We start from the raw sequence: 16,587 nt of genomic DNA, 5'->3' as shown, positions 1-16,587 counted from the left end.
TGTCTATTCAGACTGGCAGCGGCTCTCCAGGGTCTCAAGCTGAGGTTTTTCACACCTATTTGCCTGGGTCCTTTTTTAGTGGAGATGCCAGGAATTGAACCTGGGACCTTCTGCCTACCAAGCAGATACTCTACCACTGAGCCACCATCCCTCCCTTATGGGCACTGCCACCAAATAGCTGCTGCAGGTTATCTTCATTCATTCAGTGAAGATCCTTGTATTTAATGGTAGGTGCTGCCAAAGCAGTGTTTTTAAAATCTTACAGCCAACCAAGGCTCCAGCAGGTGATTAGAAGCCTTGCTGGGCAAAAGCCCCACCTGGCAGCCCCAGCCACTTTCTAGAAATACTTGACAGGCACCAGGAAATGGGTTGGCATGGGACTCATGGGCTCCATGTTGGGAACTCTCTCTTAATTCTTTGTCATAGTGCAGCAATACTGTTAACATCAGTGATGGATACTTATAAACAAGAAAAAGAAGGATACATACTTGGGGGGGGGGGGAATCTATGAAAGCACATGAAAGAACAGTTTGGGCAGGAAACCATCATGGTGGCTGAGCAGGGAGCCACCAAGAACTAAGTCAGTTAAAATTAACTTCACTTCTAAAGTTTGTTTTTTCTTATAAGCATCCTGAGAAGCTAAATGGATCATAACTACTATCCGATTTGAATTTCTGTCCAAGTATTGGTGATAGTAGCAGCAACTCTTACTTTGCAGTCTTTGCAAGAGAAATTGAAATTCTGTAATTAAGGTGAATTCACACTATACTAAATAATACGTTTTGCAAATGGATTTTTACTGTGTAAGAATAGCAAAAATCCAGTTGCAAAGTGCATTATTTAATGTAGTGTGAATGCATCTGCATTCTCCGCAATGCATCTGAAGGGGAAGGAAATATATATTTTATTCTGTGCATTGTGGGGACTTAGTCTTAAATATTAACCTGTGAATCAAGAGTCTATATGCACACAGACTATTTCAGACTTCACTTTCAACCTTTTTACTTTTGGTGGTCACTTCAGTGCTATCTTACTTGAAGCCAAAGAACTGAAATCGCAATACATTTTAACCTCACTGAACATTCCTAATTTAATTTTAGGAAGAGAGCTACTTCATTTTAGGGAGGCAAAGAGGCTATGGAGTCTTTCTAGGCATACAAATAATATGTAAAGAGCAAATTACCAACAGCAGGAAACTTCCATAATATATTTCAAGCTAGACCATGTTGTTGCTATGTGGAAGCAGGAAAGGGAAATGAGAAGGGCTTGGGCTTTCCCTACTTCTTTGAGTATCCACTAAACACAGTTTGGAATGTGCAAATAATGAAGGCTGTGTTGTGCATGTGAACTTTGGCTAGGGTATCCAGCTTCTCAGAGTACAGATACTGAGAAAATCTACTTGACTTGCCATAATAGCAAATTAACAGCCTGTGGGAGTATTAACTTGCCTGTGAGCTTGGGTGTGTTCCTTGAAATTTTAATAAATTAGTGGCTGTCTTCTTGCTGCATGTAGAATGCACTTTTATCTACCTTAATTACTACTAAAAGACTTTAAATCATGAGCATGGTAGAAGAACTTTCCCAGGTCCCTCCCTTTATCATTAAGCACTCATTAGTTAAATCATGGTATTCAGTACAAAGAGGCAAAGACTACAGGAAAATAAGGTAGCAATTATTTCTAGCTTTTACTTTTTATATAATTCTAGAGGCTACATAGTGGCTGCCTCTTGGATATCTCGTTGCTGTTACTAGTGTGATTCTGACCTTATTAAACACTTGTGCTGTAGTCATACTTAGCATTAAAGGTGCCAGGTACCCATGGCAGAGAAGCATTTGAGTCATAAGAACAAAAGAGCTCAACATTTTGTGCTCTGTAAATGGTAGTGCCCACTAAGGCTGTGTGTGTCTGTGTGTATTGCTTTATAGGCAAACCTATAAGATTGTATAGGTTGCAGACTTGCTCTTGAATTCTAAGCATCTACAGGCTATTTCACACAGGCTACAGGCTATTTTCTCTGGTTGCAGTTTCCTGTTGAGCACTTACACAATCATTAGTCCCCAACAATCATTACCTGTGATGTGAAAAGACCAAGGTTATTAGATGTCCAGCTGTAGAATACCTATGCTTTCACCTAAAAACATTCAACATAGCCCTAGTTTAAACCCATAAATGAGCATGAAAAACTTGGTTGTCCAATAGCTTCCGGTAGCTAGTTGTGTTGGTGTGAAGCAGTAGAAAAGGTTTGAGTCCAGTGGCGCCTTTAAAACCAACAAAGTTTAATTCTAGGTAATAAACATTTGCATGCACACTTGATATCTAAAGGAATGTGCATGCACATGAAAGCTTATACTTAGAATTAGCCTTCATTGGTCTTACAGGTGCCACTGCACTCAAACTTTGTTCTATTAGTTGTAAAATGTTCTAGTATGAATCGGTCTCCTTTCTTTACCATAATTTTCCATGTAATATTTGAGGGAAGGAATTACTTTAGTTCCTTTAAAACACATGCATGAAAGAATATATTTAGTGAGGATTTTTGCAAAGCCCTCCAGGTGCTCACAGTTCCAGTTATGACATACTCATCATGCAGCCTGCCTTCTTCACTCAGTGCACCAGTCTGATGGAGCTTCCAAGGTTTCTCTGGAGGCTTGTTGCTCCCTGTGCTACAGGCCATAGAACAGTCAGGCAGAAACTATGTCTAGCTAATGTAATAGAGGGTTTAACAGTTACTTCAGGGGTATATTCTCACTATTTATGTGCCTCCTGAAGTTTAGATCTTAAGAGGTGCAAAAAGGCCAGCCAATTGCAATTTATTCTAATGTGTCCTCCTTAGGCTTCCCTTGGGAATGGAGAAAGTTTAGTTCAGATATAATTCATACACATCCTTTTTCTCCATGGTGAGAGGGCGCAGAGTGTTAAAGCTGCAGTACTGCAGTCCTAAGCTCTGCTCACGACCTGAGTTCGATCTCTGGTGAAAGCTGGGTTTTCAGGTAGCCGGCTCGAGGTTGACTCAGCCTTCCATCCTTCCGAGGTCGGTAAAATGAGTACCCAGCTTGCTGGGGGGAAAGTGTAGATGACTGGGGAAGGCAATGGCAAACCACCCTGTAAAAAGTCTGCTGTGAAAACAATGCCACCCCAGAGTCGGAAATGACTGGTGCTTGCACAGGGGACCTTTCCTTTCCTGTACTATGGCAGCTTGTGTTAAGACCATGATTCCCAATATGAGAGTGAGTGATGGAGTGTTTGTGGTGTGTGTGTGTGTGAATGTATCTGAAGGCATACAAAAAGGGTATGTGTTAAAAGCACTGTGATCACAGGTTATTTGATTTAGGAAATGCTATCTTGGAAACATTTTTTTAAAAGAATCAGAATGCTTTCAGGTCATGTATAACAAGGAAAAAAGTAAACAATGTTCTGTTCTTCAAAGATGAAAGTATGGGCTTGAAATGGAAGAATATGGCTTTAGGCCCCTGTATACCATGAATCACCAAAAGCTTATTTTCAGGAAAACTGACTGATTAAATATGTAGCATTGAATCACTTCATTGCAAGGGTGCTTGTTTCTAAAGCTGATAAATAAATAAACACTGCAGCTAAAAGTTTTACAAACATCTGTCCGTTACTAGATACTGATCTTATGTCAGAAATGACAGTCTGGTATGTACAAATTCTATTACCAGAGGAAATTCTGAGATTACTAAGAGATTACTTCCAAGTCACTGTTTTTTTCACACTGAGGGTATAAGAATAATGTAGCTTTAAAGATTATGGTGGTTGGTCTCTTCTTAAAAAGGTAGCCCCCTGTGCAAGCACCAGTTGTTTCCAAACCTGGGATGATGTCACATCACAACATTTTCACGGCAAACTTTACAGGGTGGTTTGCCATTGCCTTCCCCAGTCATCTACACTTTCTCCCCCAGCAAGCTGGGTACTCATTTTACTGACCTCAAAAGGATGGAAGACTGAGTCAACCTTGAGCTGGCTACCTGAACCCAGCTTCCACTGGGATCGAACTCAGGTTGTGAGCAGAGAGCTTGGACTGCAGTACTGCAGCTTTACCACTCTGCGCCACAGGGCTGCTTAACCTGGGAGAATTTCTGAAGCTCCCTAGTTGTAGCATGCTATTGTGATTCTTCCCTATCAGCTCTGCACTGATAGCTACATGGCCTAAAGCACAGCCTTGGGCCACCAGTCTATATAGCTACCTTATGGATGGAAGTTTCTGGGGTAGCCAGGCCTCATTTTGGTCAGGAGCTCACAGGAATGGTGCTCTGGAAACTCTAAATTTCATTGTGCTCTTTCTTAACATGACACAAATACTTGCTTCTGGACTCCATTGTTCAAACTCCCTGTGAGCATTTTGCTGACCAACTTACTAATATTTTCCCCTACAAAAAATGGGAAAATAACCAAAACATAAAAAGCAGACCAATAGAAATCCTCATCATGCCACTGTGGCCAAATAGGAGAAAGTAATTTAAAAAGTATGATGGGAGTAAGGTTTTATTATGAGAATTATAATTCAAGAAGCATTTTAACGTAGATGCTGAGCTAATATAACTTAGTACACATTCTGGTGATGTCAGAGGTGTGTGACATATGTAAATGAGTTATGAAAATGAGTTGTGTTAATGAGCTGTGGCACCTTTTTTTCTACAAAATGACCCCTGGGGGTAGCTGATTCCAAACTGGGTTCAGTTGAACCATGGGTTCAAGAAAATTCCCTTGAGTCTTCCCTTTACTGTTTAGGAGCAAAGGGTCATGTGGGTAATGAAACCAAATAGAGCATTGTGGTGTTTAAGGCATTAATAAGAAGCTGTGCATCTTTTAAGTTGCTGTTTGTGTGGTCCTGCATGAATTTTTAACTGCCCAATAACTTATTGCATATTGAGGTTACTTTAGTAAAACACTGCCTAGTAAGGTATATTTCTATATATACTTATATTTCAAAAAACAAGTTTTCCACATCTTGAGATCTCTGTTCTCACAAGTCCACTCTCCTAAACTAGGAGGCTAAATGCTATCCAGTCTCTTCTTGGTGGCTGCCTTTTATCAGTTAAGAGGGTTACCTATATCCAGTGATGTCCCAAACATGCTACCTTGCTCATCCAATGATTTCCTGTACTGCAATATTGTTGGTAGGGGGGAAAAAATGTTCCCTGCTTTCTTCAGTTCTGAAACAAGCTGCACTAAGAAAAGTGCTGCAGTACATGGAAGTTTTTGTAGTATAATGCTTATCTCTTTGATTTCCACACTCGTCCCATTTCAGCTGTATCCTACCTGAGTGCAAAAACAAAAGGCTTCAAGTTGTGAGTGGACCTCTCAGGACAATATGGACTTTTGTGAAGGGAGGTACAAATGCATATTAGTTACGTTACCAATAACATGTTTTGTTCTGGATACCACTGAGTTGCCTTATTTTGGGGGATTTATCCAAGCTGTTTTTTTCCTCTGGCCCTTAAAGTACAATGTGAATGTAGGAGAAGGACCTCTTACATGTTTAGCATCTTATGTATATTTTGGTTACAATGATGCATGTAACCCTAAGAGCAGAAGTGAACGGTCAGAGGAGTTACAGGGTTCAGTATTGCCAAACTGGGTTAATCAGAGCTTGGAAGCTAAGCAGGGTTGGCCATGTTTATACTTGAATGGGAAATCATCAAGGAAGGCTGAGGTCACTATGCAGAGGCAGGCAATGGCAAACTGCCTCTGTTTATCTCTTGCCTTGAAAACCCCATAAGGGGTCATCAGTGACTTGACAGGACTTTCCACCACCATCACTTGGGACTGCAGGTGGGAACTTCCCTCCTATTATACTGCATTGCTGAAGAGTATACCTTGACAGATGATTTGAGCCTATCTGGCAATAGTTCATTTCCATTCAAAATTAAACATAAAAGATGAAATTGCATCCAAATTGAAGTAGACCTGTAGATTACCAGCTATGTGTGGGCGGGGGGAGATGACAGTGGTTCTTCCTCTCAGTATTATGATACATGCCCAACTTGGGTTGACAGTCTTGCCTGAGTTTGGTTTTATGACAATGTGTTGTGTTCAATGTGCCAAAGCCGAACAAGGCTTTGAAATGTTAAATCAGAACATCAGAGCTTCAATAGTAATAAACCAACCATATACAGAATCCCAGCTTCAGAGGTAGGAACTTCTGTGTTTCAGTTCAGGTAATGCCTGCCTAGTTTTTTATGTTGGCATCTCAAATTGCCTTGTAGACAATCAAATATTCATGGGCTGCAGTGGTTAATTTGGATGAAGATCAGCAACATAGTGCCATGAGGACATGTACTAAATTATTCACAAAGTTACTTAGATAAATTATTCGGGACTGTGGTCTATACTACTGCGTTTAGCTTACTGAAATTAGGACACTATTATGAAAGTTGTATATCATTTAATGTGTCATGTTAAGACTGATGCCTTGGTCCTGTTTTTAGATTTCTGATTGGTTCTACAACCCAAATCATATTGTATTGTATTAAACACTCCGTCCAGTCAATTGTATTGCCTTGCTCTGTGTAACTTGCCCGAAGTCAAAGCAAAAAAAGTGAACTAATAAGTCACCGGGTCCGGATGGCATACATCCAAGAGTTCTGAAAGAACTCAAAGTTGAACTTGTGGATCTTCTGACAAAAATCTGTAATCTTTCATTGAAATCTGCCTCCGTTCCTGAGGACTGGAAGGTAGCAAATGTCACCCCCATCTTTAAAAAGGGTTCCAGAGGAGATCCGGGAAATTACAGGCCAGTCAGTCTGACTTCAATACCGGGAAAGTTGGTAGAAACCATTATCAAGGACAGAATGAGTAGGCACATTGATGAACACGGGTTATTGAGGAAGACTCAGCATGGGTTCTGTAAGGGAAGATCTTGCCTCACTAACCTGTTACATTTCTTTGAGGGGGTGAACAAACATGTGGACAAAGGAGACCCGATAGATGTTGTTTACCTTGACTTCCAGAAAGCTTTTGATAAAGTTCCTCATCAAAGGCTCCTTAGAAAGTTTGAGAGTCATGGAGTAAAAGGACAGGTCCTCTTGTGGATCAAAAACTGGCTGAGTAATAGGAAGCAGAGAGTGAGTATAAATGGGCAGTCTTCGCAGTGGAGGACGGTAAGCAGTGGGGTGCCGCAGGGCTCGGTACTGGGTCCCATGATCTTTAACTTGTTCATAAATGATTTAGAGTTGGGAGTGAGCAGTGAAGTGGCCAAGTTTGCGGATGACACTAAATTGTTCAGGGTGGTGAGAACTAGAGAGGATTGTGAGGAACTCCAAAGGGACCTGTTGAGGCTGGGTGAGTGGGCATCAACGTGGCAGATGCAGTTCAGTGTGGCCAAGTGCAAAGTAATGCACATTGGGGCCAAGAATCCCAGCTACAAATACAAGTTGATGGGGTGTGAACTGGCAGAGACTGACCAAGAGAAAGATCTTGGGGTCGTGGTAGATAACTCACTGAAAATGTCAAGACAGTGTGCGTTTGCAATAAAAAAGGCCAACGCCATGCTGGGAATTATTAGGAAAGGAATTGAAAACAAATCAGCCAGTATCATAATGCCCCTGTATAAATCGATGGTGCGGTCTCATTTGGAGTACTGTGTGCAGTTCTGGTTGCCGCACCTCAAAAAGGATATTATAGCATTGGAGAAAGTCCAGAAAAGGGCAACTAGAATGATTAAAGGGCTGGAACACTTTCCCTATGAAGAAAGGTTGAAACGCTTGGGACTCTTTAGCCTGGAGAAACGTCAACTGCGGGCTGACATAATAGAGGTTTACAAGATAATGCATGGGATGGAGAAAGTAGAGAAAGAAGTACTTTTCTCCCTTTCTCACAATACAAGAACTCGGGGGCATTCGATGAAATTGCTGAGCAGACAGGTTAAAACGGATAAAAGGAAGTACTTCTTCACCCAAAGGGTGATTAACATGTGGAATTCACTGCCACAGGAGGTTGTGGCAGCCACAAGCATGGCTACCTTCAAGAGGGGTTTAGATAAAATTATGGAGCAGAGGTCCATCAGTGGCTATTAGCCACAGTGTGTGTGTGTGTGTGTGTGTATAAAAATTTTGCCACTGTGTGACACAGAGTGTTGGACTAGATGGGCCATTGGCCTGATCCAACATGACTTCTCTTATGTTCTTATGAACTATTCATTACATAATAAAAGTTTTGGAGCTCATTAAAATGGGCAATAACTAGAAAAGGTAACTCCTTGGTAACAACTCAAACTATTTTCAGTGGTGGATCTTGTGATTCTCACTTACACAAGGTTGACTTGTGAATGCAGTGTCTGTCTAGTAGAAAGACATCATCTTCCTCAGAAGAGGGAGTCATGCAATGAGTTGTAGATTTGTTAGTCCCTCTGTGAAAATGACTTGTCCTTTAAGGCAGGGGTGTTGAACTCATTTGTTAGGAGGGCCAGATATGACACAAGTGGGAATTTGTGGGGCCGGGCCATATGTGTCATAAAATGTAATGTGAGGTAGCAGAGATATAAACTTCATAAAGACACAAACATAATTAAATATAATATTTTTAATTTAAAATGCAAATATGCTTAAAACTCTTGCAATATTTTGTTTAAAGTAGTAAGGTGGGGGAATGGTGGGATTTGGCAATGCAGTTTTTAAAATAAAACATCAAGAAAATGCACAAGGATCACAGCAGAAACTAAAAATATAAAATGCTCTGAGCCTGGGAAAACAATGAAATGGCATTGCAAGCTTCTCCCCACCCCCTCCCCCCGTAGTCAACTCAGATTGGGAATTGCTCTCCAGTATAATATCCTGCTTTGGCTGTAGGCTTACTAGGTCAGGTCCTTTGAGCAGAGACAAGTTGACTCAAAGCATCAACCCTTTATTTGCAAGGACACAACTCTAGGAACCCTGAGCTTCAGTTGTCTATATAGGAACTTGGAACACATTGCAGGGCAGACAAAGCTGCAAGGAAAATGTGGAATGGATCTTCCATCAACGTTCCTAGGCCCTGTCTATCTGGGTGCAGAGGCCTTAATGGAAAATCCACTCCACATTCTCCCCTCAGCTTTGATGGAGAGTCTGTTCCATGTTTTCCTTTCAGCTTTGTGCTGCAGCCTGCAAAGACAAGGCAGAAAGGCAGGGAACTGAATGAGAAGGGAACTTTGTGAGTCTCAGAGCTTCAAACAGTGAGGGGGGAAAAAAGAGCCATGGGGGCCTGATTAGAGCCCTGGCCTTTGGGCTGGACATTTGACACCCCTGCTTATGTGTATGTGCCTGTGGAGTGCTGAGTAGTCTGCCTTTGTATGTGACTGCAATGAGTTCATTGGAAGAGACTAAGCAGCAAATATGTTGTGCACTTTACAAAACTGTAGCACATCTTTGTCCATTAAGGTCCAGTGTCATCTCTCAAATTCCTAGCATTTGTCAATTTAAGCAGAAAATGTTTGCATGTAAATAGATTATTTTGGCGCCTGTTAGTAGGATTAAGGAATGCAGCTTATTGGCCTATAGAATGTGCTCCTAAAGCAAAAGAAATTTAATTATTTTCTTATGTGTGAAAGATATATGCAATTTAAGTGACTGATTACATTGTAGCTATGGGCTAAACATATTGATAACACAAATGTTGATGACATGTGAAGGGTCAAGAAGTTTATAATTTTGTTGGTAATATATTGCTTAAAATGATGTGGCAAAGAGCCAGAATATTTCAGTTTAATAACTGTCTATTAACTAACATGACACATTTTGTACAGTTTTTATTACCTCCAGGTACAGATTAAGAATCTGTTGGAGCTACTGAAAGTGACATGCATACATGAATCTTGGGCATAATACATAAACTGACATTACATTTACAGTAATTTGTCTCAATATGTAAAACAGTCTGTTGCTTACATTTGAAAGAACTTGTAGAAATGTCACTATGAAAGCTGTATATCGCTGAATATTAATACTAGTCTCTTGTAGATCTTTGACAGTTTAGTGAAGTTCCAGCTTGAATGTAGATAACAAGATAATAAATATACACACTTATTACTGAGTTGTTCAAGTGGAACATATATCTTTTTTTGTACTATGGCATGCTTCATCCCCAGAGTTCTTTCTCTTCAAATCAGAATCACTTGATTCTCAAGCATTTTTTGTATTTTAGTGCGAGAAAACTGACTCTTGTAAGAACTTTCATCCCAATAAGACTCCCCAACCTACTTCTGAAGGGCTGTCCTTGTCACAAATATTAACTTTCAGTATGAAATGTCGACATAATAGTATCACACTTGCCTTCTAAATTGTAATTCTGGTGCTGTGTGCAACCGGAATTATTCAGTTCAAAATATTTCCAGATTAAAAATAAACTGTTGCCAAATAAACTGCATTTAAACTCTTTCGGATGACTTAGTTTCATTGCTGTTCGTGACCATATCATCTGCCTACCGATGTACCTGTATTAACTTAGGTTCTGGTTGGTTTTCATACATGGGGTTTATATGCTGTTTTGAACATGAAATATAATTTGGCTGTACGTAGATTTGGGGTCTTGAGCACATTTCTTCATGTGTGAGGATTCCCAAATGTACTCTAATCTGGGGAACTGGGTTTGATTTTGCATTCCTCCACATGAAGCCAGCTGGATGACCTTGGGTCTTTCAGAGCTCTCTCAGCCCAAAGAAAGTCTAGTTTGCCACCTGGCATGACACTAATGAGCTAAAGACTGCCAGACAATCTTTGGGTTTCCTGGCTATACTGCACATAATGCCATACAATAATTATAACTATTATTTATTCCACTTGAAAAACAGTGTGGTTAAGCATGATGCATTTGAAATGACCTGTTCTTTTGAGTGGCCCCTGTGATTAAGGTATGTGCACCAGAATGCTTTCTGTTGCATTGGGGGTCAGAAACACAAACCTCTTCTGTTTACACTTTTTTGTGAACACATTCACTAGAATGATATTAAAATAAATGCTTGGCTACCACCAGTGAGAGAAGTGGTGCTATAGGAATTACTGTTGTATTTTTACTGGCTTGTTCAAATTGTTCTGGTCTAGGAAAAGCTGCTTCAGGATGGGTTTAATGACCACCTCTAGCAGCTGGCACTAGTGTTTCTTTAAAGAAGCATTCAGTGTTCTCTGCACCCAACCTGGTAATTTTGTGGGCCCCCCCCCCTTGAAATTATATGTAAGAGTCAAGCACTTCTCCCAACATAGTTGCCCACATCGTCAGTAACTGAAACACATCCAAGCAAAAGCAGTTAGTGCTGTTACAGTGTCCTAAGATGTACCTGCTGAACTGGAGGAGCTTAGGTTCTTTTATTTATTGCATTTATATCCATTTTTCCCCAGGCTGGAGACCCAAAGTAGTTTACTTAATTTCTCATCTCCTTATTATCCACAAAACAATCCCATGAGGTTGAGTTATGCTGAATGCATGTGACCAGCCCAGGGCCACACAGCAAGCTTCCTTGGAAGAGTGAGGATTCTGTTGCTACTCATGAGCAAGGCTTTGCTCAGATTAGTGAAGCTGCTGCAGTGGGGCATATTGAGAGAGGCAGTCTTGTAGATTCAAATGCTGATAGGGGTTTAACTGAATGGCATCACATACAACTGCAACACAATTAACTTGGGAAGGAGTTAGAGCACCACACAGATGAAAAGATGTAATTCTGGTTAGTTAAAGCCCTGTGATTTCTAAAACTGAGCAAGCTCTAGTCCATATTTGTGAGAATTCAAGTATCTTTGGTTTGTAAGCTTGTGCCTTTTAATTGTTACATACAGGGCTTTTTTTGTAGCAGAGGAACTCTGCATATTAGGCCATCCCCCCCCTCCCCCCCATGTAGCCAATCCTCCAGGAACTTTCAGTAGGCCCTGTACTAAGAGCCCTGAAAGCTCTTTGAGGATTGACTACATAAGGGGTGTGTGGCCTAATACGCAGATGAGTTCCTGCTACAAAAAATGCCCCGGTTACATACCTTGTTGGAGAGAACTATTTTCTTATAATAACTAGTACGGTATTTCAATCCTATGTGCACTTATGTGGGACTAAGTCCACTGAACTTGTGGGACTTGTGTGAAAGCAGTGCACAGAGAAGTGTGTGTTCTTGGCAAAGTAGATTGCCAATTGGAATCAGAAGGTTTGAATAATGCACACTTAGGGTGGATGGATTTTTATGTGTGGGTTCTTGAGACTTGTAAGTAAAAATATTTTAGAGAATATTTTCACTTAAAGTTCTTTGCCTTCAAAAGGACATGGCTGTTGGATTGCTGAGAATCCCTTGGGGTTTGTTTCATTTATAATATTGCTTGGGGCTGCATTCCATATCCTGTTGGAGTGACCTCCTTTTCAATGCTGCAATGGCAGCTGTGCTACAAAACTAGTTTTTTCACCCCTCCCTGTATTCCTTAAGGGGTTGTCTCTAATTTGAACCATGACCCTTTTGTGTCTTCTAGATCTGCAGGGCCCTCTCTGAGGCTAGCAGTTTTTCTTCCATGCCTGTTTTGTTCAGAGCCATGGAATAAATGGGAAATTTTCAAATGATGTCATTTTTATTGTTTTGTGCTAAATCAGTAAATAATGCAGCAGCAGCATGATGCTAACAGGGAAGAAAAGCATATTGTATTGTCTCCTCAATGTTTTCTTTTAAGATTTTAGCTTTTAATTTGCTGAAGTGATACTGTTTGCAAAACAGCATTTCTTATTGCACATGTTCACCTCTCATACCAGGTATAAAGTGCTGAAGGGTTTCTTGCAGGGATGAGCATCAGCCACAAAAATGTTGTTTGGTTTGTGGACCCAGTAAACTTCATTTAAAGGGATCACAGTTCTTATAAATGGGGTTTTCAGAAAGCAGCAAAAACAGCTGCTCAGTTTTTTCGGACCTTCTTGTGCAGTTGCCTTAAAATTGAAAGGGACTTTACAAGAAAGCTGAGAAACAGGGAGTAGCCTGTCTGGGGTCAGGCACTGGTTCAATAGGAGAAGCCCCTGGTCACTCTCCCACCTTCCCCCCATCACCTGGGGATTGCCCCCCCACACACACACACACCTTCCATCGAGAACTGAACCAGGATACTGGTGGAGAAGGAACTGATGGTGGAGAAGGAGACTGCTGCAGTGGCAGTACAGCAGCCGGGCCCACCGCAGGAGCCCAGGGGGGAAAGGTGGTGCCGGTAGGAAGGGTGGTTTCAGTAGGAAAGAGCTTGCTGTTGCCGTCATTGACAGGCCCAGTAAAAAAAACATAACTATATGTAGTTGACTTTGCACTCCAGCCAGTTTAAAAAGGTGTTTAATATATTTACTTGATTTATACACCATTGTTTTCTTCAGTGGGAATCCAAACTGTCTTACGCCAGTCTCCATACCTCCAGTGCTGTTCAGTGGGTTGGGCTGAATGTATGTGACTGGCCCAAGGCCACCAAACAGATTGGGGATTCAAATCTGGGTCTCTCAGTTACTAGTCTGATTCCCTCACTGTTACCTGAAACTGGCTCACAAAACTAGACTTGTGAAGCAGTGGGGGTAGAGAAAGAACAAAGAAATACAAAACAGTGGTGCCAGCACAGCATAGCAGTAATAGTAAGGAGTTGCCACTGATTGCTCTAGTTAGGGAGAAGACATTGAGTATGCAATCCTCTTTAATTGCATGACAAATATGACTAGTGAAGTTGGCCAGCACATTTGTACAAGATTCTATCTACATAGCTTTTAAGTTGTACATTTTGAATTCTGACTCTTAATTGCTCTGATACTTTTCTTTTCTTTCTCTCGTCTTAGGGCTTGAACAGGTCACCCAACTGTGCAAGACTATATCATTGTCCAAGAATAACGCGCATCTGTCTCAGGGATTTAATTTTTTGTATGGAACAAGAAAAGATGATGAAGCATTCTCTAGCCTTGTATCAAGCTCTTCTTAAGTAATGAATAGACTTATCTTTGTATTTCTGCTTATCACTTGTTGCCAAAAGAACTAGAATGTACTGTCCTTTAGTGTATTTTTCAAAAGAACCCATTACTAGGGTAAACTTTGTTTAAAGTTATAAGCTTCTAAAGTAATGTCCACTTGAAGGTTTTTCCTAAAGAGAATGCCATGAGGAATATTCATTGCACTGGAGAGAAAGGGCTTCTGGTGCCTGAAATGTTTCAGTCTGCAGCATTATTCCATGAATAATGTGTCTTTTAAGATTGTATTTGAGGAAGAATCTCAAATTGATAGATGGTCAGTACACCAGTACATTGCCTACTTGATTCATCTTCCCTAGCTGGAGGAGAAACCATTTGGGAGCAGGCAAAAGAAATGCCAGAGGATTTTATAAACTGCTGCCTCTGAAAGGAGGCAGAAAAGGCCATCTCCAGTAGCATGCCTTGTGATCTTCATACAGTTGGGCAGATGTGCAAGCAAGCTGGGGCTAGTTAAGTGTTGAAGTGAAGAGTCTTTAAAATCAAGGTTGCCTAAATTACTAGAGACAATATTAAGAAGCACTTAATATTGGCAGGAAATCCTTCAGTTTTTAGTAAGATACACTTGTTTCCACATGTGTATAGGGATTTTCAAGCAGAGAGCTATCCTTGAAGGACAAGCAAGGTGAAAAACGCTCCCTGTTTTATGTAACATGAAGGTTTATTTGATCTCCTCTGTCCTGCAGCACAGGGCTCAGAACATATTTACTGATTAGCAGGGATTTGATAAACTGATGACTTTAACATGCCCTTAATTAGCGTCTTTGTAGAAACAGAATCTGCTGTGGCTCTTACAGAAGAGCACAATATTGTTCAGGGAACTGAACTGTGGCCTCTGCTGGATTCCAAAGTTAGTCTGCCTGTTACTTGGTCTTAGATCACTAGCAGTGTACTTGAGGCAGTTCCAACACTGTCATTTTTTTCTTTTTTTCCCTACAAATTGTGCACTCTTCTGCATACTTAACATACCACTGTATCACATGGCTGTATGACAGTGGGTAGGAAAGACAGCAACTGAATGCTTTCATAGTTAAAAGTCCTTTTTCATTAATAAAGAGGTTTTTTTATGGGGTTATGGGTTTCCTATATCTTCTAGAAATTGCCTGACTTCCTGAGACCAGGACCACTGCACTATGTTGGGAGTTTCTGACCTAGACATAGTTTTCCAGTTAGGAAAACAGCAAACCATGTTAAACCAGTGCAGTAAATTATGTGTGCATGTGTATAATATATGTATATATATGATGAAAAGTAATGCCATTTATGATTAATCAGTAATGGCACTGTGCAAAAATGTTTTGTATAATAAATGCTTATCTTTACTTTTTATGTAAAGTGCAGCATTTTCTCTTTGTGTATTCAGTCTTACTGACCGAAGATGTTTAACATTATTTTAAACAGTGCATTAAAGTAAGTATTTTATTAAAATTCATTGTGTGTTTACTCCACTGAATGTAAGAAATGGTGTCATGGAGCCACAGGTGTCAGCGCTTTAGTGTTTTAATATTTTCCATTCATGCACAATGAACCCTTCAGCATATAATTGAAATGTCTGAGTACTCTCACCCGTTAACTTGTGGCTTTCTTCCTCTGAGCCTTTCATTAGTTGCTGAGGGAAACTATTGAATTAAAACTTTTTTACCATTGTATCATCCCATTATCAAGTAAACCAGTAATTTCCTGCTGTGTATTGGAGTGCATTAGTGTGCCAGGAAATACTGTCCCCTGCAAGCTCAAAATACCTGCCCACAGAGGCTGCTGCCTGCTGCATCTCTGTATGATTCATTACTCAGGGTAATTCTTTCTACAGTGCAGCAGCAATTAATTAGGCCAGGCAATCATCCCTAATAAAGCAGAATGATCTGCTGTCAAAGGCTCATGTGAAAACATAGGCTGTAGTCTTACACCTGATAAGGTTTTCTCTTACTGCTTTAGTTCAAGTAATTGAGGCATGTGTGTGTTCACAACCTTGGAAAACTGTTTTTTCCCCACCAGTATTAATTGCAGTTGGGTTTCACCCAACATCCTCAGTAGTGGCAACATTCTTTATAACCATTTTAATTATGAGACTGAGTGATGACAATGATATTTAGAAAGAGGTGGCCTCTTTATATCTTGCTTGCTACAGTTTAAGGTGGTAACTTGGCTCCTGTGAATGTTACCTGTGGGTGATGGAATGATCATTCAGCCTGTTGCTCTGACTGCAGAAGTATCCAAAATATTTACTGTTGGTTGACAGTGGTCTGCTTGCGCTGTCTGCAGTCTTGGCTTTTGCTTCTATTGTCAACACATGTCTGAGCTGTGAGTTTTAAAGGAAATGCTGATTTTTTAAAAAATATCATTGACTAAATATTCTTAGGTGTGAACTGACTAGCCATCTCAGGATGATAAAAGGTCATATGAATAAAACTAGGGATTCCTGAGCCCTTGGATAGCAGTTTTAAGAATTAATTGATTTTATTTCTAAAAAGGGTACTACATTGTTACAGGAGGGAAGTATGCTTTGTATATCACATAGTCAGTTCTAATTTCATAAAACTGTGGTTAAGGGGCTTGAATTCTTGTAGCTGTTTTATCTGCAAAATGTTTTGGGTGCATTACTTATTAGCTTTGTGGCCTGCATTTCTGCCCAGTGGGGACCCAAAGCAGCA

General features: G+C 40.4%; 1 protein-coding gene across 1 annotated transcript in view; it reads left to right on the top strand.

Annotated features, from left to right (window-relative positions):
• TAF4B (TATA-box binding protein associated factor 4b) overlaps positions 1 to 15,364 on the top strand; it is a 95,548-nt gene extending 80,184 nt beyond the window's left edge. The window contains exon 15 of the mRNA XM_060243872.1: positions 13,754 to 15,364. Within this exon, the coding sequence (XP_060099855.1) occupies positions 13,754 to 13,897 (144 nt within the window). The 3' untranslated portion in view covers positions 13,898 to 15,364. The remainder of the gene's footprint in view (positions 1 to 13,753) is intronic.
• The last annotated feature ends 1,223 nt before the right edge of the window (positions 15,365 to 16,587 follow it).

The sequence above is a fragment of the Heteronotia binoei genome, chromosome 7 (genome assembly GCF_032191835.1).
Source record: "Heteronotia binoei isolate CCM8104 ecotype False Entrance Well chromosome 7, APGP_CSIRO_Hbin_v1, whole genome shotgun sequence".
Classification (NCBI taxonomy): Eukaryota; Metazoa; Chordata; class Lepidosauria; order Squamata; family Gekkonidae; genus Heteronotia; species Heteronotia binoei.
This window is presented reverse-complemented; position numbering and strand designations above follow the sequence as displayed.